A 21,775-nucleotide genomic window follows, 5' to 3' on the forward strand; every position below is an offset into this window, starting at 1 on the left:
GGCAGCATTTGAAAAGCCCTGATGACAATGACACTAGGGTTGAATTGGCATCGTTCCGGAATGATAGCTCCTGAGATTCTGGCCTGGGCAGGAAGGAGATAAAGACCACAGCTGGCAAGGTGCTGAGCACAGGACACAGAGGCCAGAGTCTAAGTGGTAACACTAATTACCAACATTTTTGTGTGCTCACAGCATACGAGGCTCTCCACATTGACTTCTTACCTTAGCACAGCAGATGCTGCAGCCTCCACTTTAGAGACCCACACATAGAAAGACAAGTGAGTTCTCTAAATATTTGTGCAGAATGCAGAGAAATACTGAATCCTAAACCCTGTTCCTTTCCACTGTGCTCAGTCTTCAAGGGAAAAAAAGGTTCTCACCACCGAGGCCAAGGGAAGGGCAAGAGGGCAGGGAAGCTTCTGTAGTGGAGTTGCTCCTAGTGCCGTCTGAGACACACTTCAGCATCCCTGAGAGTCGTTAAATAAAGTTCAGATTGCTATGTCTTACCCAACACCCGATCAATCACAGGTGACCAGCAGTATGCACTAACAAGCTCCTTACTCTCCTATACCTGTGACTCCCAAATCAGTATTTACATCCCTCCCAGGCTCACCTTTCTCTTCTTTTCCTTTGATGGCTAAACTCTGATTTTCTCCTGCCTGCTGGAGAAACCCTTCTACATGAGGTCTCTCCCTGAGTGGCCAGACACTAAGCAGCTCTCCTTGATTTAAAACTGAGAATCTTTGTGAAGGAACTGAGCTCAGCTCAGACTGGGAAAAGCCTCCAAAGCCAAGTTTCCATTCATCAATTGAAAACAGTTTTTGTCTTTCTCTACCAACCTGCTGCTGGGGATGGAACCCAGATTCCTGCATAGTGGTCAGGAAAACCCCCGGTTGGTCTTCTCTTTTGTTGAGCACACTGTTTTATGACCTCTTTTAGTGGTCAAGTCTGCTACTGAGAAAATGAGTGTCTTCTGCCTTCGTTCCAATTGCTCAACTGTCCCAGAATGAGAGTGTGCACAGTGGACACAGCATGTTCACTAAAACTTTGCAAAAACACTTTTGCACTGCAGCGGTTTGAGTTGATGTTTTCCCTGGATGGCAGTTCTGAACCCAGAATCTTTCAAACTATCATAAAAAGAGACCCTGCAGGAGCCAACCTTAACTACAGTTCAGGAATTAAGAACATTCCAAAGGCTACTTTAAAAGGCAAGGCCTGAGCCTGAAGCCAAGGGCCTGCGTTGCTAGGGGAGGGTTGTGCTGGAGAGGAATGGCTCAGGGGGGCGCGCGGAAAAGAGGAGTGAGCCAACATTCTCTGTCCAGGCTGGTTGGGCTGTACCTGGCATCAGTCCTGCCCTCTCCCCTTTGGCCACGCGGCTCTTCTCAGCGATTTGCAACAGACCCGCAGGGCAGTGTGCCTCGGTGGCATTGAACTGAAGCTTGGCTCTCGGCCTGGCCTGCTGGCTAGTTTCCCACCCTGTGGGTCCCGCCCAGAGCAAGGATACTGGAGCTCTCTGCCTCGCTGAGCCTGGGTCCCTGCTCCAGTCATCCCTCCAGCTACTTTGCAGCACTCTGTCACCATGAGCACCTCGTCTGCGTCTGCGCGGCCTGCAGTCCTGGCCCTTGCTGGGCTGGCTCTGCTCCTTCTGCTTTGCCTGGGTCCAGGTAAGTGGAGGATACCTGGTGGAGAGTGCTTAAGGTGCTGGGGAAGGAGATTGGAAATGGGGTGCTTCATGCCTGAATATGATCCTGCTCTTAACCTGAACTAAACCAAGAAGACAGAGGAACCTGGTCTAGTATTTTGCACTCACGTAAGTCCCAATGAGTGCACTTGGGCAGGCAGTGAGGGAATCAAATTCAAAGAGAGCATAGTAGACTGAGGGGCAACCTTGGGCAAATGGAATAGGGATCTGAAAGAGCCACAAGAAGTGCTAAATCAGGGATGGTGGAGGCTTGAAGGGAGTATGATTCCGAGGCAGGACACACTGCTGTCTTTCTCCAATTCCCTCCCAGGCAGTTTGGGGTAACAGAGCTGACTAAGAGTGTTCGGGCTGCAAAGCTGAGCAATGTTTAACTTTTTCTATTATATCCAGTGGAATTATTAGCTATTGTATTTCTACTAGCTATTATATTTAAACATGAAATATATCTACATATTAGCAAATATATATCTACTATATTTAGCTGAATTAACTGAAAATCCCCAGTTCTTTCTCCATTAAAAGCACTTAAGCAGTACACTGTAAAGTGAGTTCAGGCCTTTATACTATACCCAGAGCTCCACAGACTCTACCTTCTGAACCTGGAAAGTTCTTCTTTTGTGTGACCCTTTAGAGGTCACAGGTGAGTTCCTGTGCATAAGAGCACCTTTGAGGTTATAACTCTGGGAGGCAGTAGGGTGACCCGAGATTTACTGCCAAGAGAGCAGTAGCTGGAAGACACTAAACTATTTACCTATCACCTGAGACTGGTGTTTGTCCCAGTGTGAAGCGGTGGCCATTGCCAGATGTAAATAGAAGACACACTCAGTTTCTCTGTGTTTCATTTTTGCTTTCTCAGAGCAGGCATGGTAAACCAAACTCCAGAATGAGGGGAGGCAGGGTCACGGCAGGAGAGACCATGAAAATAAAGGGGAGCTTGCTTGTTCTTGTGGGAAGGGTGACTGTTGCAAATGACATCAGTACCCTCTTGTGAGCTAGCTTCGTGAACATGGCGTTAGGCCATTCATTTTCAACACTCATATTTTACGAGTTAATGCCAAGAAGTGAGGGAGTGGAATCCGTCACAGTATCAGCATCACTGAACTGAAATAAATGTGAACTTAATAATGAAAGATGAAAACACATTGAGTCTCAAGGATGACCGTTTCCCCTCCCCCTTTTATTTTATGTGTATTGGTGTTTGGCCTACACATGTGTACTTCATGCATGTAGTACCTTCAGAGGCCAGAAGAAGGTGTTGTCACTCCGGTACTGAAGTGACAGAGGTAGATGCGGAAATCAAGCCAGGGTCCCCTGGAAGAGCAGCACCCAATGCTCTTAGCAGAGGAGCCACCTCTCCATGCCCCAAACATGACTCTTCATGGCATCCAAGCACATTTCATGAAGAGAAGGATCACAGCTCCCTCTTGATTGGCCTGTTGTGGGTTCTCATCTTCAGAGTGAGACATCTTGAGACTCTGAATGTGTCCAGTCCCCTGTGAATTCTAATTCCAGGTAACGAGATTTGCTACATATGTGACTGCTTTTCATCACAGCCTGGACAGGACAGCTGGGGATGTTGGAGTAAGGGGGCTACAGTTCTTCTTTTGTTCTTTCCTCCTTTCCCCAAGCAGATTTAGTGTGATGTCCAATTGTATGTACTAATATACAGCTGAATGTACAGGGTTGGCATAGCAGCAGCATTCATAATTCATGGCTTGGGGCCTCTGCAAGCCTTTCAGTTGCACAGCTAAGATTTGCTGTGGTGGAGCTTTCATTCCTGAAGTACTCATGACTCACATTTGCAAGAAATTTCAGGCTTGCAGGAATAGCCTGAATCTCATGTCTCTTTCAGCATCAGACCACATTTCATTCATTAACCGTTAAGCACATCTACAGAAGGCAAACAGATGGAGGGCCGTGCTTAATTCTGTGTGTGCTGTCCCATGGCTTGTTAAAGACTGATGAATGTTAAGATATTCATGCATGTTAATATTAGAGCCGAGAATGTATCTGTCTGCTTTGGCAAATATTTTCATAGATTTCTTCATTGAGTTTTAAGATTTGGAGGGAAGTATAGCACTCAACAGCAGCCCCACTTTAGTGGTTAGATAATCATTTTCCAGTAGCTTGGCCAGCTCTCAACTGTGTTGATTTATGCTCAGATGCATTAATTCTTAATCAGGAATCTCCTAGAGGCACTTGCTCCATCTTTATGTGGTGGCCCAGGAATTGGAAATATTACTAACTCACTACTTTTCTATTGCTGAGATAAAATACTATGGCCAAGACAACTTATAAAATAAGACATTTAGAGTCTTACAGTTACAGAGAGTTAGAGCCCATGGTGATGGATTGAAGGTATGGCTGCAGGAGCAGCTGAGATCATCTAAAACCATAGTGGGAGGTAGGGTGTTTCCTTTCTCCAGGTTTCCTGTTATCTTGAACTGCAGAGATGTGGCCTGATCAGGATGATAACAAAGCAGAGATGGGGCAGTCATTTCTTGATAGCTGACTACACTGAACTCTGATGTTATTTTAGAACAGCCACATCACCATAGGTAGCCTGCATACAGACTACAGAAACCTCCATACTCTGATGCCTGCTATGCTAACGCTTTAGCTCCCTGCCTAGCTCATGCCGGTTCCTCTGAGCAAGATGTCAGGACAATAACTTCTATCACTCATTCCTTAGCATGGCTCTTACATACTCTTCTCACGATGTTTCTATGCTATCCATTCTCTAAAATTAGGATGCCCATATATTATCCTTCAAGCTAGAACACTTCTGAGAATGAGAGGAGGTGCTGTAAATCAAGACTCTCCTAGGAAAGACCAGAAAGTTGCCACTACACCCATCAGGTCACCAGGGAGGCACTTGGACAAGCTCTAGGATTTTCCTACTCTATCCAAGAGCATAGGCCAGACTCTCTAGATGGTACTGCCATACTTGCAGTCAGCAGGCAATATATTCATGCTGCAGTAGGTCGAGTGATGAGGCTCTGTATGGATTGCACATAATATGAGTGATGTGGATCTAGAAACATGGTGAGCATTAAGTGCACTAACACACACACAGTAAAACAATCAGGTGCTGACTCTAGGCTTTGAATATTGGCTATTTTTTCTCCTCAATAACATAGCAAATCATTTATGCAAGAGTTCTTACTAAAAAGATGTTTTTTCAGTCTTATGGTTGCATTGTTGACAACCAGCGTGCAGGTTTTTTAGTTGATTTGAAGTGCTGAGGATTAATCCCACGGCTGGCTCATCATGCTAAGTGGATGTTCACTGAACTAAACCCAGAACCCCAAATGGATATTCTTCATTTTCTTTTTTAATTTTAAAATTGTCCATTCCTTTGGCCCTCTTCCTCTCCTCTTTTCTTACCCCCCCCCCATATCTTCCTGGTGAGCCTTTCATCATTGCTCTCTGTAGACAACCCCTTCCTATTTTCTTATCCCAAGATACATCTTTATTACTATGGTGGTTTGAATGAAAATGGCCCCCATAAGCTCATATAGTTGAATGTTTGGTCCGCAGTTGGTGGAACTGTTTGGGAAGGATTCTGGGGTGTGGCCTTGTTGGAGGAGGTATATAACCGAGGGTAGGCTTCAAGGTTTCAAAAGCCCATGCTATTACCAGTTAGATAGCTTTATTTCTCTACCTCCTGCTCATAGATTAGGGGTAAGTGCACAACTACTGTTCCAGCACCATGCCTGCCTGCTGCCATGCTGTCCCCATGATAGTTATGGATTCATCCTCTGGAGCTGTACACTCCCACTAAATGATTTCTTCTTTAAGTTGCCATGGTCATGGTCTTTTGTCTCAGCAATAGAAAAGTAATTAAATTACCCTCCAACCTTTTAAAATTTTTTTCCTTTCCCTCTCATGGTCCCCTTTCTAGTTTTATGAACTATATCAAATCTGTATACATACATATAAAAGCACTCTAATATAAATTAAAATCTGGGTTCAGCATGAGAAAAAGTATGTTATTTGTCCCCCCCCTTTTTTTTAATTGTCAGCATGGCACAGCCTAGACTCACAAAAAAGAAAAAAAAAAAAAAAAAAAAAAAAAAAAAGAAAGTCTCAGTTGAGTAACTGCCCTTGCTCTGTCGTCACGTCTTTTACATATTGTCTTGATTGTTGATCCATAGAGGAGGGCCAAGACCACTGTGAGCAGTGACATTTCCTGGGAAGGTGATTCTGGGCTGTATAAGGGAACTAGCTGAGCACGGGCCTGAGGGAGATGGCCAGGGAGTGAGCCAGCAAAGGGTGTTCCTCCACTGTTCCTTATTTAAGGCTCTTGAGTGTCTATGCTGACTTCCCTTAGTGATGAACCGAAACTTGAAGTGTAAGCCAAACAAACCCTTCCCTCTCCGAAGTTTCTTTTGGACATGTTTTATCATAGCAAAAGAAATCATACCAGAACACTCAATCCGGCCTATCTCACTTAACATAATGATCTCCAGTTTTATCCATTTTTCTGACCATAACATGATTTAGTTTTTCTTTACGGTTGTCTCTGTACCAGTTTCTCTACCTCCATTTATCTGTGAGTAGATACACACACACACACACACACACACACCAATTCCATTTCCTAGCTATTGTGACATGAGGGTTCAAGTGTCTTGGTGCATTTTCAAAGTGTTCAACATCCTTAGGCACCAGGGAACTACCAATTAAAACAGGTGATTCCATCTTGCCCCAGTCAAAATGGCTATCATGAAGAGAACAAAGGACAGCATGTGCTGGACAGGATATAAGGAAGCAAGAACCTATATTCACTGCTGCTGAGTAAACTGGCAATCGCCGCTATGGAAATCAGTGTAGACGTTTCTCAGAACACTAGAAATGGAATTATTATGTGACCCAGTTATTCTACTTGTGAGTGTATACTCAAAGCAAGTTCTTAATTGCATTTGGACCCCTCTAGCAGATGTAAGCACAGATTTGTCCTTTTCTCAGGAACCTTGGATAGACTGAGAGGATAAGAATCCTGATGAGAAGACAGAACTACTACCTCACTGTGGCCTTCTCTATCCTAGGTTCTCATGGTAGTTCCAGACCCCTATAAATGTTCTGTTTTTTACTTAGTGTTTTCTCCAGAAGCTTTGAGTCTACCCTTCATGAGACCAACTAGCCTGTGTACAACTCTTAGGTACCAGTTCGCCGAATAGAGGGTGTACTCTTTCAGGCTAGACACGCTATTTCCTATCAAATTATCAAGCTGATTAGTTAAACTCTTTAAAAACATATTTAACAGCCAATGCCCCCACCCCCCAAATAAAACTTAAATGAAGGGCAATTAAAGAAAGTTGCAAAACTGTACAGCGATTTTAAAGAGCCAAGTTCCCAGGCTTGCCCTAGAAGGCTCACCTCTGCCTGGCTCTTTCTCATGGGGCTGCCTAGCCTGTATGGATCTGCACCATGGGTGTAGAGTGCACCCTGAGTCAAATGAGAACCATCTTAATATCCTTAAAAAATGTTACTTCTGAAATTCCCAACCAGTTATTCCTGGAGGATTATGAATTTGGGAGGAGGGCACTACAGGATCTATTACACCATGAAGATAATGTTTGCTGGAAGCTGCATGTGATAAGCAGGAAGACATTAGGACTAAAAACACTGTTTTAGCGAGAGAAGCTCAATCAGTAATGCTCTTGTCATCTATTCGTCTCTGTTATCAGTATTAGCCCTCGATACCATGCACTGTTTTTCTTGTATGGCAAGTATCCCCAAACCCATTAAATACTTTACTACAGAGCTGTTAAATCAGGACAGGGATCAGCAGTTCTTATTTACAACTCTGATTTTTGCATTCCATAAGGTGCAAAAATCCTAGGAATTATGGACTACTTTCTCTTTCTGTTTCTGTAGATGGCATATGTGGAAACACACTCAAGAAAATGCTCCAGAAACGAGAAGGTAAGTCTGCCTCAAGCGGGTAAGGATGTGTTCACTCGTAACTGCAAGCGGCAGAACAGTAATGATGACTGTGTTCATGGAGGGCTTGTATTAGGGACATGAGGAAGGCTTTGCTCTTCAAAGGCTTGCAGATCTGGCGGGCTTGTTCTGTGGCTATGTGGTGTGGCATTCTGGGAGGTAAGTATTATTACTAGTAAACATTTGCCTTCCCCCACCAAACAACAGCAAAAGAAGCTGTCAGTGTGAACGCAGAAACAGTGTTAATTGAATTTTGATTATTTTATACCAGTGAAACACATCTGAAGGGGGTCTGAGGACCCTAACCCTACCTGGTGGGGTGGGTATAGAATGGCACGTTGATGCTCTGCCTATCCAGTCAGCAATTAGGAAAAGGCATTCCCATGGGGAAACCTTTCTATTACTAACTTCTACTGAAAAACAAAAAAATAAAAATAAAAAACAAAAAAGCAGTTTCTGAGTTATATGATAGACAGCAACAAGGAGACATAGAAGTAAAATATTCTAGAAGTCAAAATGTGGGCTCTTGGTCAGTTATCAGTTAGGTCAAATGGAACCATTGTGCTGTCTAGTGAACATCCTTTCCCCTCTCTTCATCTCCCTCTATAAAATTAGGTGTTGAAGAGATTAGAAAATGTGATAATCACTTACCTTCCTCCCTCCTAGCTTGTAGTGGATCCTGAAGAGGGAGTGAGGTGGGGAGGTTGGATGACAAGCAGGTACAGGGGAGTACGGTATACAATGTGCTGCATCACTGCGGGGTGGCTACAGCTCAGAGCAACCCACTGCACATTTTATGAGCAACTAGAAAAGAGTTTAAAGCTTCCTAACATGAAGTGATAAGCATTTCAAGGGAGGGAAATGCCAATGAACCCACTTTGATCCTTGCGTATGTATAGCATAAATATTTACAATTTCTATGTGTTAATTCAAAACACAGAGTAGTTAAACCACATTAAAATTCTAATAATAGCCTGGGGCTAGAGAAATGCTCAGTAGTAGTTAAGAGCACTGGCTGCTGTTTTAGAAGTTTAGGATTTTATTCCCAGCATCCACATGGTATTTCCCAATTGTCTATAACTCTGGTTAGGGGATGATGCCCTCTTCTGGCCTTTGCTGGTACTATATGTGCATTGTGCACAGTCATACATGTAGACAAAACACCCATGCACATAAAATACAAACCTTGTTAAAACATAGGAGGAAAAATTTCTTTCAATCGTAAAGAGAATATTATTTTCAAAAAATAATTCATTCTTTGTCTTTTTGGAACTAACCTTTTCAGGACCTGTCCCGTCAAAGACTAATGTAGCTGTAGCCGAGAACACAGCAAAGGAATTCCTAGGTGGCCTGAAGCGTGCCAAACGACAGCTGTGGGACCGTACGCGGCCTGAGGTACAGCAGTGGTACCAGCAGTTCCTCTACATGGGCTTTGATGAGGCTGTGAGTATACTTTTCTGAGGGGGAGCCTTGGACACTATAGGGCAGGCTGTGTGGGACAGAGGACTGGCCTGAGGGAGAGTGCCTGAGATGGTAGACTTTGCTTCTTAGTAGTCTGTTCTCTGTTGCTCTGTCAGAATATCAGAGTTCATGTTTAGCTTGTGGTTCTGGAGGTCTGAAGTAAAAAATCTACTGGCTCTAGTGAGAACATTTTGGTAAACGGTGTCATAATAGCATGAGTATGTGCTAAGAAACTGTGACATAAAAAGCAAGTCTAAACTGGTTATATTATTATTTATTTTTCATATAATTTTTTTATTATCTGCTTGTTTATTGAGACAGGATCTCATGTAGCCTAGCCTGGCCTCAAACTTAGTATACAGTCAGGGAAGACCTTGAACTTCCTAGTGCTGACATTATGGGTGTGTATAAGCATGCCCACTGACCTTTACAACCGCCAGTCCTTACAAGAACTCAGCCACTCTGAAACACCACAGCATTAGTCCCTCTAGTAAGTAAAGCCTTCATGACCTAACTACTTTGCACAGGGCCTCACCTCTTAAAGGCTCTCCAGCAATGCCATACTGGGACCATGCTTCGAGCTTCTAGGAGCGCACAAACCATAGCCAAGCCGCAGGGCTTTTTATTCCAAGTGTATGGGCCCACTCTTCACTGCATGCTATCCATCCAGGTGGAGAGGAGGGATCCAGGGAACCTGTGAGCCAAAAGGCCGCATCTAGCTTCCCGAAGCATCTTATTTTCCTAGAAATGCCTTCAGCCCTGCTGTTTAGTTTCAACTGGGCATCCTCAAAACAACTCGCTAAATATTATCATCTTTGCCCAGAATCGGCTGAAACAACAAGGTGGGTATATGGACTCGTGAAGACCATAAAGAGACTTTTAAGGAGAGGTGGTTCTTGCAGATGTTTAGGGGAAATTGCATCAATGCACTCACGAGTAAAGCTGCTTGGCAGTTCATATGGGCCAGGAAGCACCAGTGGGCAAAATCAGCAAGTTAACTATCTTATGAGACTATTTAAGGTCACATGTCATTATCTGGGCTACAGGAACAGGTAAGAAGGCAGCAGGACAGGCACTCTAGATTCCACTCACTGGAGACCATCCACAGAGTGGCTGAGGAGTCCAGGGTAGACCACATAGCCTGCCTGCCAGGGAACATCTGCAGCCGGGCAGCTGAACATGTTTTCATGTTCATGAGTATGAGACTCAGAGGGTGTTTGACGTACTATGCAGGGTAGAAAGGTCCCCTCTCATTAGAACAAACCCTGTGGCTGCACCATCCCCTGCCTTCCCATTCCTAGCTTCTATACATACCAGTCCCTTCCCTACTCAACTATCTCTTTTGCTGTGCAAGTAGCTACATACTTAAGCTAGACACTATGTCAGGAGTGATTTGAAGTACTTAAAAATGACTTTATTAAGCATTTTTCACAACTCAAAGGACATCACTGTGCATCAGTTGTTCCTTTCTTAGGTCCATGTTCTCCCTGGTGAGGTTACGGGGAAACAGGTGGACTCAGATGAAGGGTCCTTGCCACAGTCAAGTTACACATCCCCAGTGTCCTTCAGGATACCCATGTTCTCGAGTCTTCAGCATCTTGTCTTTGGAATACTTAAGCACATATATTTATTTCGTAGATGAGAATGTTATATCATGTTTTGGTAGTTTGTATCTCTGTGATGACCACCATTAAATAGCTATTAAACTTTTAATATGGGTAAATGGCTAAAACATAATGTCTGGTAACAAAATCTTAAAAAGACAAGGACTGAGGAAGACTATAATGAGTTAAGTTTACATTAAAAGACCACAAGAAGCTATGCTCAGATGCCATGAGTGGTGTTCTTTTCACTGGACTAGCACCATCCCTCTTCATCTTTGCCCCTGCCCACATTCAAACTTAATATTCAAACTTGAACTTGTCTTAGTTATATATTCATAAAAGATCTTAAAGTGTATCTAAAATACACATTTGATTCTGAAATCTCAAACCTAATAAAATAAGAAAATAGGCAGTAAGATCATTTCACTCTGACCACAAAATGTGGTGGTGTGAAAAAAGTCTAAGGCTAAAGGCACTGGGAGGTAAAAATGTGTGTCTTCCTCCTTGCCACACAGGTTGTGGGAGGCTCTGACATTGATGGTCTTGCGCAGCAAACAAATGAGGTATCAGAATCAAAGGCCCAGGGTGAGGGGGTACACAGGAGGGGACCTACCACTAAGCCAAAGTAGGCTCCAGAGCCCCATTTCATGGCCCCAGCATAGGGTTTTCAGTCTCGGGGTCTTCAGGACAGATTCTCCTCTGTCTATGGTAAGTTGGAATCACTACAGTTTAAACTGCCTCCAGCACACCTACCTCACCACCCCTTACGTCAGACACATGGTCAAGGGACAACTGGGAGCCCTGACTCCCGCAGCTTTCCCGGAGAGTCTCATCCCACACAGCACTCACCTGGGGGGAAAATCCAACTCCAGAATCCAGAGTGGTTCCCACTGAAAGCACACTGCTTTACTTTATCTTAACACAAAGATAAAATGTCCAAGTCGGAAATGGACTGTATTTAGTATTCCCTAGCCACTCCACTGAAATGAAAATGTATTCCTGAGACCCAGCCACTAGAAAATTCAGTGTAAGAGCCTAGTATGGTGCTAGAGAATCTGCATTTACCAGTCGCAGTGGTATTCAGGTGCAGGGTCTCACAGCCATTGCCTGCAGTCCAAACTGCACAAGCCTTTCCCCATCCAGTCTGTCTTTGTCATCTCAATGCCTCATCCTCAAACTAGATCAATAAGTGAAAGTTGTCATCACAATCCATCTTGGATTTTCACCATCACTTCAGAAGTATTCTTCTCCCTCTTGAAAAGGCAATTTATAACAAAAAGCAGTTGCTGGAGGTGGTCATGCAAACCACTGGTCCTTTTCTTTGCCTTTTAACTTTTATTAACAGTCGCTCTCTCCTTTCATAATTATCTCCAATAGACTGCAGGTTTCTTGTAAGCCAGGACTCTCTAGCTTGCTTTGAGCCTTTTCCAGTGTCTTCATGGGGCCTGACACCCACATCCCACTTCACAATCCTGTGCACACTGAGACCAAGAACATGCATGAGGTGGCCCAGATGCATTGCCCCAGAGCTGAAGGTGGCAGTGGTTAACTTAATTCCTTTGGCAGGTCAAGAACAGGAATAAGCCAGCAGGATAAGGAGGCATCTACCATAGCAATGTGGATGATAGTGAGAGCCAGCCAGGCTGTTACTGCATTGGACAGATGCACACTTTATTTACCTTATAAGGAGAAAAAAGGCTCAGGTATAGACGATACCTTGGCATGGTGGAAATTATCAAGAGCTCAGGCACAGATTTCTTTAGTGGACAGTTAGTTCATACTGGTATCCTAAGATCCTGGATTGACCTGTGAAGAAAACATTATAACGAGCAGCTGTCCTGCTATGATGTTGACTCTCAATCACTGAGAAAAGCCACGTAGAGAAAAGCCATAGTTTCTGTGTGTTTTTGAGGATTATGTGTCATCAAAACCATCCTTTAACATTCTCTTTTTCTACAGAAATTTGAAGATGATGTCAACTATTGGCTAAACAGAAATCGAAACGGCCATGACTACTATGGTGACTACTACCAGCGTCATTATGATGAAGATGCGGCCATTGGTCCCCACAGCCGGGAAAGCTTCAGGCATGGAGCCAGTGTCAACTACGATGACTATTAAGCTTCCTGAGGTGCCCACAGAGCTTGCGCCTGCTTCAGTAGGCCTTCTCTACCTATACCACGTGAACATCAGGCTAAAGGAAAGAATACAAGTGCTTTTTGCATTTCAAGCATGTGCTTAATGATATGTCTCACTTAAAAATAGAAATAAAAGCATTAAAAAAAGAGAGAGAGGCATCAGAATTCACTTGGGAGAAAACTGAGCCATGACAATTCTAATCGCCTCCATTTTTGAAGTTAGCACATCATCTGAGGGCCTCAATATTTTCTTCCAGGAATCCTTTCAGCATCCATTCAGGGCAGGAGTGAAAGCCAGGGGTATCTATTTGTTAAAATGCAGTTTGTACTAAATGCAAAATATTGCTTCAACAGGAAAATCTAGTTGGTGATGAATTTTAATGTTAAGCATGATCTGGAAAGCTCTAACCAGCAGTGAGGGGCTTTCTGTGCTCTGGGATGCAGGACAGAGCAGGGTCTAGTTAACAAACCATGCAGAAAGGGAGCAAGCACAAACTGACCTGAAGTTTAGTGCATCTCAGAATCACACTTACATAAAATTTTTAATGTGCTCCAATCAACCCACAAAGATTTCTTAAAAACTACTTGCCATTTCCCATTGAGTTTAAACAACCTGAGTGAAAGAGAGAAGTGTATTGGGATGGGAAGTGGAGAGAGAGGAAAGAGGAGGGATGGAGATGGAAGCTGGGGAAGAGGGTAAGGTGGTCTAGCCTGCGTTACACCCAAAGGCCTGTAAGGATGGAAAGGCATGGACAACCTGGAAAGAGCCTTTCAGAATTGTCACATTTTGGTGGATCACAGCACTCTCTGACAGCATAATGAAAATGTGTTACTCTTTTCTTAAAAATTACATGCTATTTTGCATATGATCTCTGGAACACTGTGATTGATAAGATCCAGGTAGTAAATAACTTCTTAACAGAGTCTTGCTTTCAGGATGAAATATTTCTGAGCAGTCATAAGTGAAACAAGACTTATTTAAATAAAAATGTGTGATACATCTATACCATCTAAGGATTCCTATTTAAAGCCAGGTGTGGTGGCTAGTGTCCATAACCCAGCACTCTGGAAGCTGAATAATGAAGATTGCTTGAATCCTAACAGTGTGAGACGTTGCCTGAAACAAATGAAAAATAAGCCTTTAGCAATTTCTAGGTATCAGTTTCAGTGGGCTTAAATGCTGTTGCTCAACCATCACCACTATCAACTCTAGAACATTCCCATCACCCCAAACCAGTTAAACACCAACTTTCCATGCCACCTCCCCGGGACCTGGCAAACCTTGTTCTTTTTCATTTTTTAATGTATTTTAGTTATCACTCACAATGATGGGGTTTTTTGTGATCTTTTCACAAACACGATCACTTTTCTTTTGTTCACCCTCTCACCTACCTCAGATCCCTTCATCTCCCAAATTGCCTCCGTTCCCATGTCTCACATTTGTTTACATTGCTAAACCAAGATCCTGCAAGAAAGAAAACATATATTTGTCTTTTTTTTATTACCACATTCCCCCATCTCCCTCTCCCTTTAGTCTGCTTTCTAATATATATGTTCCACTATGAGAGAAAACATCCAATATTTATCTTTCTGTGTCTGCCTTATTTTGTACCACAATCACCTCCAATTCTATCCATTTCCTTGCAAAACAGATAATTCTGTTTATGTGTGCATGTGTGTGTGCAAATATGTATAGCATACTGGTATGCAAATATGCATATGAGTGTGGGGCCATCAATCAATGTTGGGTGTCTTATTTGGTTCATTTCCACCCTGTGTGTTTGTTTTTGTTTTGGGTCTTTTTTTTTTTTTTACACAAAATGTCTTGGCAACTTGTTTATTGCTGTGATAATACACTATTGTACTGGCTGGTTTTGTGTGTCAACTTGACACAAGTTAAGAGTCATCAGAGAGGAAGGAGCCTCAGCTGAGAAAATGCCTCCATGAGATCCAGCTGTAAGACATTGGCTCAATTAGTAACCAATGGAGGAGGGCTCGGCCTATTGTAGTGCCATCCCTGGCTGGTGGATATAGGTTCTATAAGAAAGCAGACAAGCAAGCCATGCGAAGCAAGCCAGTAAGCAGCACCCCTCCATGGCTTCTGCATCAGCTCCTGCCTCCAGGTTCCTGCCCTGCTTGAGTTCCTGCCCTGATGGACTGTGATCTGGAAGCGTGAGCTGAATAAACCCTTTCCTCCCAACTTGCTTTTTGGTCACAGTGTATTTGTTGCAGCTACAGAAACTCTAAGACAGCCATGATCAAGGCAACTTATAGAAGAAAGGGTTTATTTGGAGCTTACAGTGTCAGAGGGTTGGAGGCCATGGCCATCATTGTGGGGAACATGGCGGCAGGCAGGCAGGCATGATGCTGAAGCAGGAACACATTTACTTATTCCTCTCTCTCTCACACACACACACACACACACACACACACACACACACACCTTGAGGCACAAACACAAGGCAGAGAGAGTTAACTGGGTAAGATGTGAGCCCACATCAATCCCAACCCCCAGTGACTTGCCTTCTCTAAGAAGACCATATCTCCTAACCCCTCCCAAAGAGTTCCACCAAGTTTGGGCTAAGTATTCAAGCTTGTAAGCCTATGGGAACCATTCTGAACCAAGAGCTCACCAATTAGACTGAACTTTGAGCCCCAGAGATCTGCCTGTCTTTGCCTTCATCCCTTACCCCTGTCCCTTCAGCCCAGGAGTTTACAGACATGCACTGCCATGCCAGACTCTTTACATAGAGGTTAGAGATCAGGAACTCAGGCCCCTTTGTTTGTGAAACTAGCCCTTTATCCTACTAGGCCATCTCCTCAGACCTCTGTATAATGTTCCCTGTTATAGCATATACAACTCTACATTAGCAGCAAACTGAATAACCGTCTTCCTTTCAGAGTAATTCGACAAAGTGAGCCCAGACTCGGATTCTCCACTGCTCTCCCTGTCTCTTCTGTTTACCTGTAGTTTGTGGTCTATGGGCTGCCTGTTGTGTCTCTGGTATGTGTCTGATATGTTTCCATATTGTCACTCCCTAACAAAGGGTCTGCTCCATAGTTATTGAGCAGGAAATACAATACAGGAAAGGGGTGTGGCATTCTTTTTACAGAAATAGTTAACAGAGCCTTACAAGGGAAGAAATTACTTGACTGACCCAGAATAGCATTCAAGACCACACATAGATGTTGTCCAACATACGGTCACACATTGCTTTCAACATTTACGGTGGATGCTTGTTTTGTTTAAGAATTCTTTTAACCTGTTGGTTGTTTCCAGCAAATGATTAGCACAGACACACACATACATTGTTCAGGGTCAGGGATACGGAAGAACACATGGCTTAACATTAAAGCTATGCTTTAGCTTAAGTTGTAAAAGTGATTACACAAGAAATCCAGCCATGTACGACTGGTTACACTGTTTTCTCAAAGGCAAGTTAACTTAAAGCAGGCTGCATACAAAGTAGGAAAACAGACCGAGGATAGTTGTAAGCAGTCTCAAAGGTCCAAGTGGAGCATGCCGGATAAAACTGGGAAGTTTTGTCTTCTTCCCAGCCCATTCTCCTATGATCCTGACTGCCATGATGGAGCAGATCTACCCTACCAATCACAATGAACTGAACCCTTTGAAATCCTGAGTCCAAATCAACTTTTTCCTTTAAAGCACATTTGTCAGATATCTTGTCACAGCAACAGTTTACTAACACACACAGTATTTATCGTTCTGGCTTGTAACTGTCTTAGCAGATAGCAGTGCTCCCTTCTATGCCAAGGCAGAGTAGCATCCCACTGCAGCTGACAGTGCACTGCTCATCCTTCAGCTGTTAACGACACACAGCTACATAACCCCCCTTTGGCAACGGTGACTTATGCCGCTATGCTCCTGTTCCAATTCCCTTTAGAACTGGCGGAACACACAGGAATTCTTTTATTGAGCTGTCTCAAACTCCAGTGCAATGCTAAAGAGGAGGGAAGTTGGGTCACTGTACCAGAAGACATCTTTGCTTGGTTCTTGATTTCAAAAAGAGTGCTATTTTTTTTCATTAATTATATTTTCTGATTTTGATAGATGGTCCTATTAGTCAGGATTCTCTAGAGAGCAGAACCAATAGATTAAACTTATTCATATCGAATATGGATCTTTTTCGATTTGCTTACATAGGATGTTAGGATAGCTAGCTGCAGGCTGAAGAGCTACATAGGTACAACAAAGTTCAAGAAGCTTAAAGTCTTACAACCAAGGAAACTGATAGTACAAACTCCAGTCCAACACAGAGTGCTCACAGTCTACCTGGCCCCCATCCCCCGAGGAGACACTGATACAAGCACCTGAGTCCAAACAGCCAAGGAACCTGGGCTCCATTGAACATTTTGTCATCTTCTCTCTGTAGAAGGAAAGATTTGGGTAGGTGTCTCAGCTTTAGTTTAATTGCTGCGAAGTGACACCATTACCAAGGTAATTCTTAGAAAACATTTAATAGGGGCTGGCTTACAGTTGCAGAGGTTGAGTCTATTATCATCATGGTGGGAAGCATAGTAGCTTATAGGCAGACATGGTGCTGGAAGAGCCAAGTTCCATATCATGACACCTCCTTGGAGCACCATCTTAGGAATAAGTTTCCACCCTCTCAGTACCTCAAAAAATGGAGCTGAATGTTGTCACATGAACCTTCACGCTCCATTCCAGCTCCACCCACTCCACAGCTCAAGTTTCCTGATGAAAATCTGTATTTTCCTTCCTATAATGTAATTGTAGATGAAAATGGCCCCATCTCTATCATGGTAAGTGAGATGCAAACAAGACACATATATGGGCTATCCTTGGTGCTGAAAATAGTAAAGTCTTGTTTGCCTTCTGATACTGTGGTATCAAATTTTCAGAACTACAGAATTCTCTAACATCTCATCAAAGGTACCAACCAACCACCAAGAAAGGCTAGGTCAACTAAGCAAGTTATTTTGACAGACACATGGCAAAGTTAATTCGCAATTCTTGTTTCTGAAGAATCACGCAAGACCCTCCAAACTCCCTACAGTCTTACGAGACAAAACTTGATGGCAATACAGGACTCACCCTAGCTTCTATCAAGGTCACATGACTGAGGACCACCAGGGTCATAATCAAAGATAATGCCATGAAGTTCTACCTGACTAGAAGGCTGGGCTCAGTATTCAATTCCACAGCTGCAATCCAGTACACGCAGACTATGGTTTGTACCTTGCTGGAGCCCAAACTGTAGCAATCTCTCCCCTATAAGCAACAGCAGTGACATCCCAAACGAAACCACTTCCAAAATGCAGCTTCCAGTTGCTATTTTTAAAAAGTTATAGATTCAGTAGTTAATAAACAGTAGGGATTTATTGCTTATAGTTCTGAGAGCTACAAAGTCTAAGACAAATTTTGGAGTGTGGAAGGGCCACGTTCTGGTTCGCAGATGGTGCTTTCTCAGAGTAGCAATAGAAGCAGCAAGCAAGAGCCAGGAGCTCCTACAGAAAAGGTCCCCCTCTGCCTTCATCAGTTTGCACAGATACCTCATCTTTCTTAACACTATTGCACCGAAGAGTAGGTATCTACATGCAGATCCTGCTGGACCACAGCCGCCATCACCTATCTACCCCTCAACTTCATTTCCCTCTCTGCCTAAGATACTATCATACTTAATTCAAAAGTCAGTGTTTTCTACAACGCATTACTCACTTTCTTAGAGGGCATTATACACACCTGTTTCTCTTCTACTACTTTGAAAATACTCTATGGATACCAGAAGAGTGAATCTTATGAAAGAATTCCAGATATTACTGTGTAATAAGCTAAGGGAATTCTGAGTCTTCAGACTTTTCGATACTCCTAATTATACATAAAGCTCTGAGCTATTTCTGTCCACATTCTTCTTTGGTCCAAATTTAGCATTACTAATTTCCAAGCAAGCTTCTGCTTTTTTTTTCTTCTGTAAATGATGTGTCACTCAGTTCAGACCAAAATAACGGGGCCTAAGAGAGAGAGGCTGGGGGTGTAGTTAGTGACCAAGTAAGTGCTTAGCTAGTGTGTGTGTCTGTGTAGGTTATTCTTGATTCTTTTTTCTTATATCATGTTCAATCTTTGGTCCAGTTTCAGAATCTTCTGATAAATTTAGCAAGACAGAGTCAGAGCATCTTTGGCTGAATTCTAGAGCCTTTCATAAAATAAATATAAATACACACACACCCTATTAAGAAAAAAAAAAGCATCCCAACATGGTTCTGAAGAATAGACCAAGCTCAGATATTACATGTGCTCCTGTTTCTAGTCACTTCTATCACCTGGTCCACACCTTTATTCCTTGGGCATTTGTAAGGGTTTCTGCCGCTACCATGTAGGGCCAATCTGGTTGGAGATAGACTGCTTTTTGTGCACTGTGTTTTCCTCCCATTTATTTAAAGGTACAAAATAAAGTCCTAGCACACTCCTTGAGAGAGTTCTTAATGAAAATAAAAACTCCTAAAGTTTTCATTTGACTCAGCAAAACTTGTTTGAATTCCACACCAGAAAAATGGAAGTTTTTGTTCCACCTGGTTTGTGCTGCTACAGGACACAAAACTTATCTTAACCCAGGCTGAGTTCTGAAAACTTCACACCACAGTTAATTTGGGCTCCAAGCCCCAAATCCCCAGTGCTGAAGAGACACTGGGACTTGAGACTTCAGAACACTTCATCTTTGGGATTGAGGATGCTCAAATTGCATAGTTCAGGAAAATATTCCCAAGTTAAACAAAATAAATCCTGAAATTTGAAACAGTTGGTTTTAAGTATTTCAGATAAAGACATATACACATGTGTGTATCATATGCACAGATTCAGCCCATAGAGCACACAGATGGTTCTAACAGTTACATATCAAGTTAAATAAGGTATAAACCTGGATGTTCTCAGAATTTCCTTAAACTAAGATCTCAAGTATTATTCTCAGCAACCCGACATCCGTAGCTCAAAACCCATGACTGATGAGTTTCAATATTTTATTAAAATAGCATATTTAACCATGGTTAACCAAGAATATGTTAACGTTGTCCCCCCACCCCCACCCCAATATGCAGCACAACACAGTAGTGATTTCAAATATCTTTGATCAAGAACCAACAGGGATGTTTCAAAGTCAAGTTTGCAACTGAAAACTAGACCTTCAGAAAATTCTGAATTAAAAGAGAAAGACAAAGCTTTCCAACAGAGTTCTTTCATCGGTCCCCAAATAAACACTGGTGCACCACCCACCTGACAATACCTCTATGATTTTTATTCCTTATGCATAGTGTAACATCTCATTTATAAGTACCCACTTTTATAAATAAAATTGGCATTTTCCACCCCATTTAATGTTTCTTTTTAGCTTCACAAAGAAACCAGTAAATAAAACTGTCAATGACAGTTACAGCATACACTCTAACAGCAAGATAAAAACCTGAAAATAGCAGAGATGCATCTAGGCTGTTGTACATAAAAAAGACAGATTTAAAAAGTGCAAGGCAAAGTCTGCAGATTTCAAGGGAGCTTTTAGGCACATCAATATCTTTAAAGCAAGCTTCAGAATAAAATTCCAGTTTGTTCTTCATGACACCTGTTTAAGTATTAAAAAAAAAAAATCCCACAAAAGTCCACCTCATATGGGTAAAACAGAGTCTCATAACCAAAGGCTAACTCAGCTGTGGCGCGTCCGGCCCTTCTTCACTCTGGCGGGCTTGGGTTTAGGGATGTATTGGTTATTAGCCTGGTACTCTAGTTCCTTCCGGAAGTAGTGGATGGCTTTGTTCAATCCTTCCTCCAATGGGACCTGTTGGAGAGAGTAAGAAAAAGGAACAAGGAACATTAACAAACAGACTTCTTGAAGCCAACACAGCAGAGTGCCTAGAGATGAGAGACTTCAGTCAGTTTCCTGCTTCACAAGGACACCGAAAGCCTCACTCTGGACAGAAGTGCATCAAGGCCACTTCAAAGATGCCTAGAGTTAGTTAGAGCTGCTTTCATAACACATACTGCAATTTAGCAAGTGACCTCAAGCCCTTGGAAGTTCCTGAGTCTCCTCTTGCAGGCATGCCTACTACAGTTAATTGCAAAGACTGTTTCTGAAACATATGTAAGTCCACTCTTTGGAGGAAATCCCTCAGGGAAGATGCTCTGAGGAGGCTGTCCTCACTTGCCTCACTGGGCCTCCCCAATGACACACCTGGACTTGTACCAGCAACATATTTAGGGACATTTAAAGCAATCTTAACCAGGAGCTAGAGACAGGAAACAGAAGTCAATTAGCTACTGAGTTAAAGGCTAAACAAAAAGCAGTGGAGGGAGGCACTGCCAAGAACTAGAGTAAATTTGCTGGTGTGTGTCTGTCCGTCTTCATTGTGATGATAGTTTTATAGGTGTCAAAATACATCAAAACACATCATAATGTAAGCTTTAAATATGGGCATTTTGCTATATATTTATTACATGAGACCCTAAAAGCAGAGGGAACATAATTAGACAAATTAATCAAACTAAAAAGCTTCTCTTAGTAAAGTAGATAGTAAGCAGACATAACCTACAGAATGAAAGAAAATACTTGTCAACTACGTATCTGGCAAGGGGTTAAAAGTAAGCATTTATAAGAAGCCCAATTCAGGAAAAAAAAACCAAAACAATAGGTTTAAATAAGCATTTTTTTCAAGGGAAGGCACAGAAATGGTCAACAGGTATATGAAAATGCTCAGGACCACCAAATATCAGGAGACACCTGAAAACACCTTTTCACCCAGTTAGAATGCCTCCTCAGTAAGCTGTCCACACTCACATGCATGTTCACCAAGTATGTTTGAGATGAGCATGCGTCTTTGGATAAGACTCTAATATATTTCCTATGAATTAAGACTCTTACTATAAAGAATTCAATGGCAAACATCTCATATTC

The 21,775-nt window shown here is 42.7% G+C and overlaps 2 protein-coding genes across 6 annotated transcripts in view; one reads left to right on the forward strand and one right to left on the reverse strand.

The window, feature by feature from the left end:
• Positions 1-1,290: 1,290 nt before the first annotated feature.
• On the forward strand, positions 1,291-13,115 carry Ecrg4 (ECRG4 augurin precursor). Its single transcript, XM_021176279.3, has 4 exons — positions 1,291-1,664; positions 7,586-7,633; positions 8,937-9,094; positions 12,676-13,115. Exons 1-4 carry the CDS (start codon positions 1,580-1,582, stop codon positions 12,835-12,837), a joined length of 453 nt encoding a protein of 150 aa, XP_021031938.1. The 5' UTR covers positions 1,291-1,579; the 3' UTR covers positions 12,838-13,115.
• A 7,345-nt stretch (positions 13,116-20,460) lies between these two features.
• Positions 20,461-21,775, reverse strand: part of Uxs1 (UDP-glucuronate decarboxylase 1) — an 84,573-nt gene continuing 83,258 nt past the window's right edge. For all 5 annotated transcript variants that reach the window (XM_021166509.3, XM_021166421.3, XM_085836887.1 and 2 more), the window contains exon 15: positions 20,461-20,662. In XM_021166509.3, coding sequence (XP_021022168.1) covers positions 20,531-20,662 — 132 coding nt within the window. In that variant the 3' untranslated portion in view covers positions 20,461-20,530. The remainder of the gene's footprint in view (positions 20,663-21,775) is intronic.

The sequence above is a fragment of the Mus caroli genome, unplaced genomic scaffold (assembly GCF_978045245.1).
Source record: "Mus caroli unplaced genomic scaffold, Mus_caroli_1 scaffold_1, whole genome shotgun sequence".
NCBI classification, from domain to species: domain Eukaryota; kingdom Metazoa; phylum Chordata; class Mammalia; order Rodentia; family Muridae; genus Mus; species Mus caroli.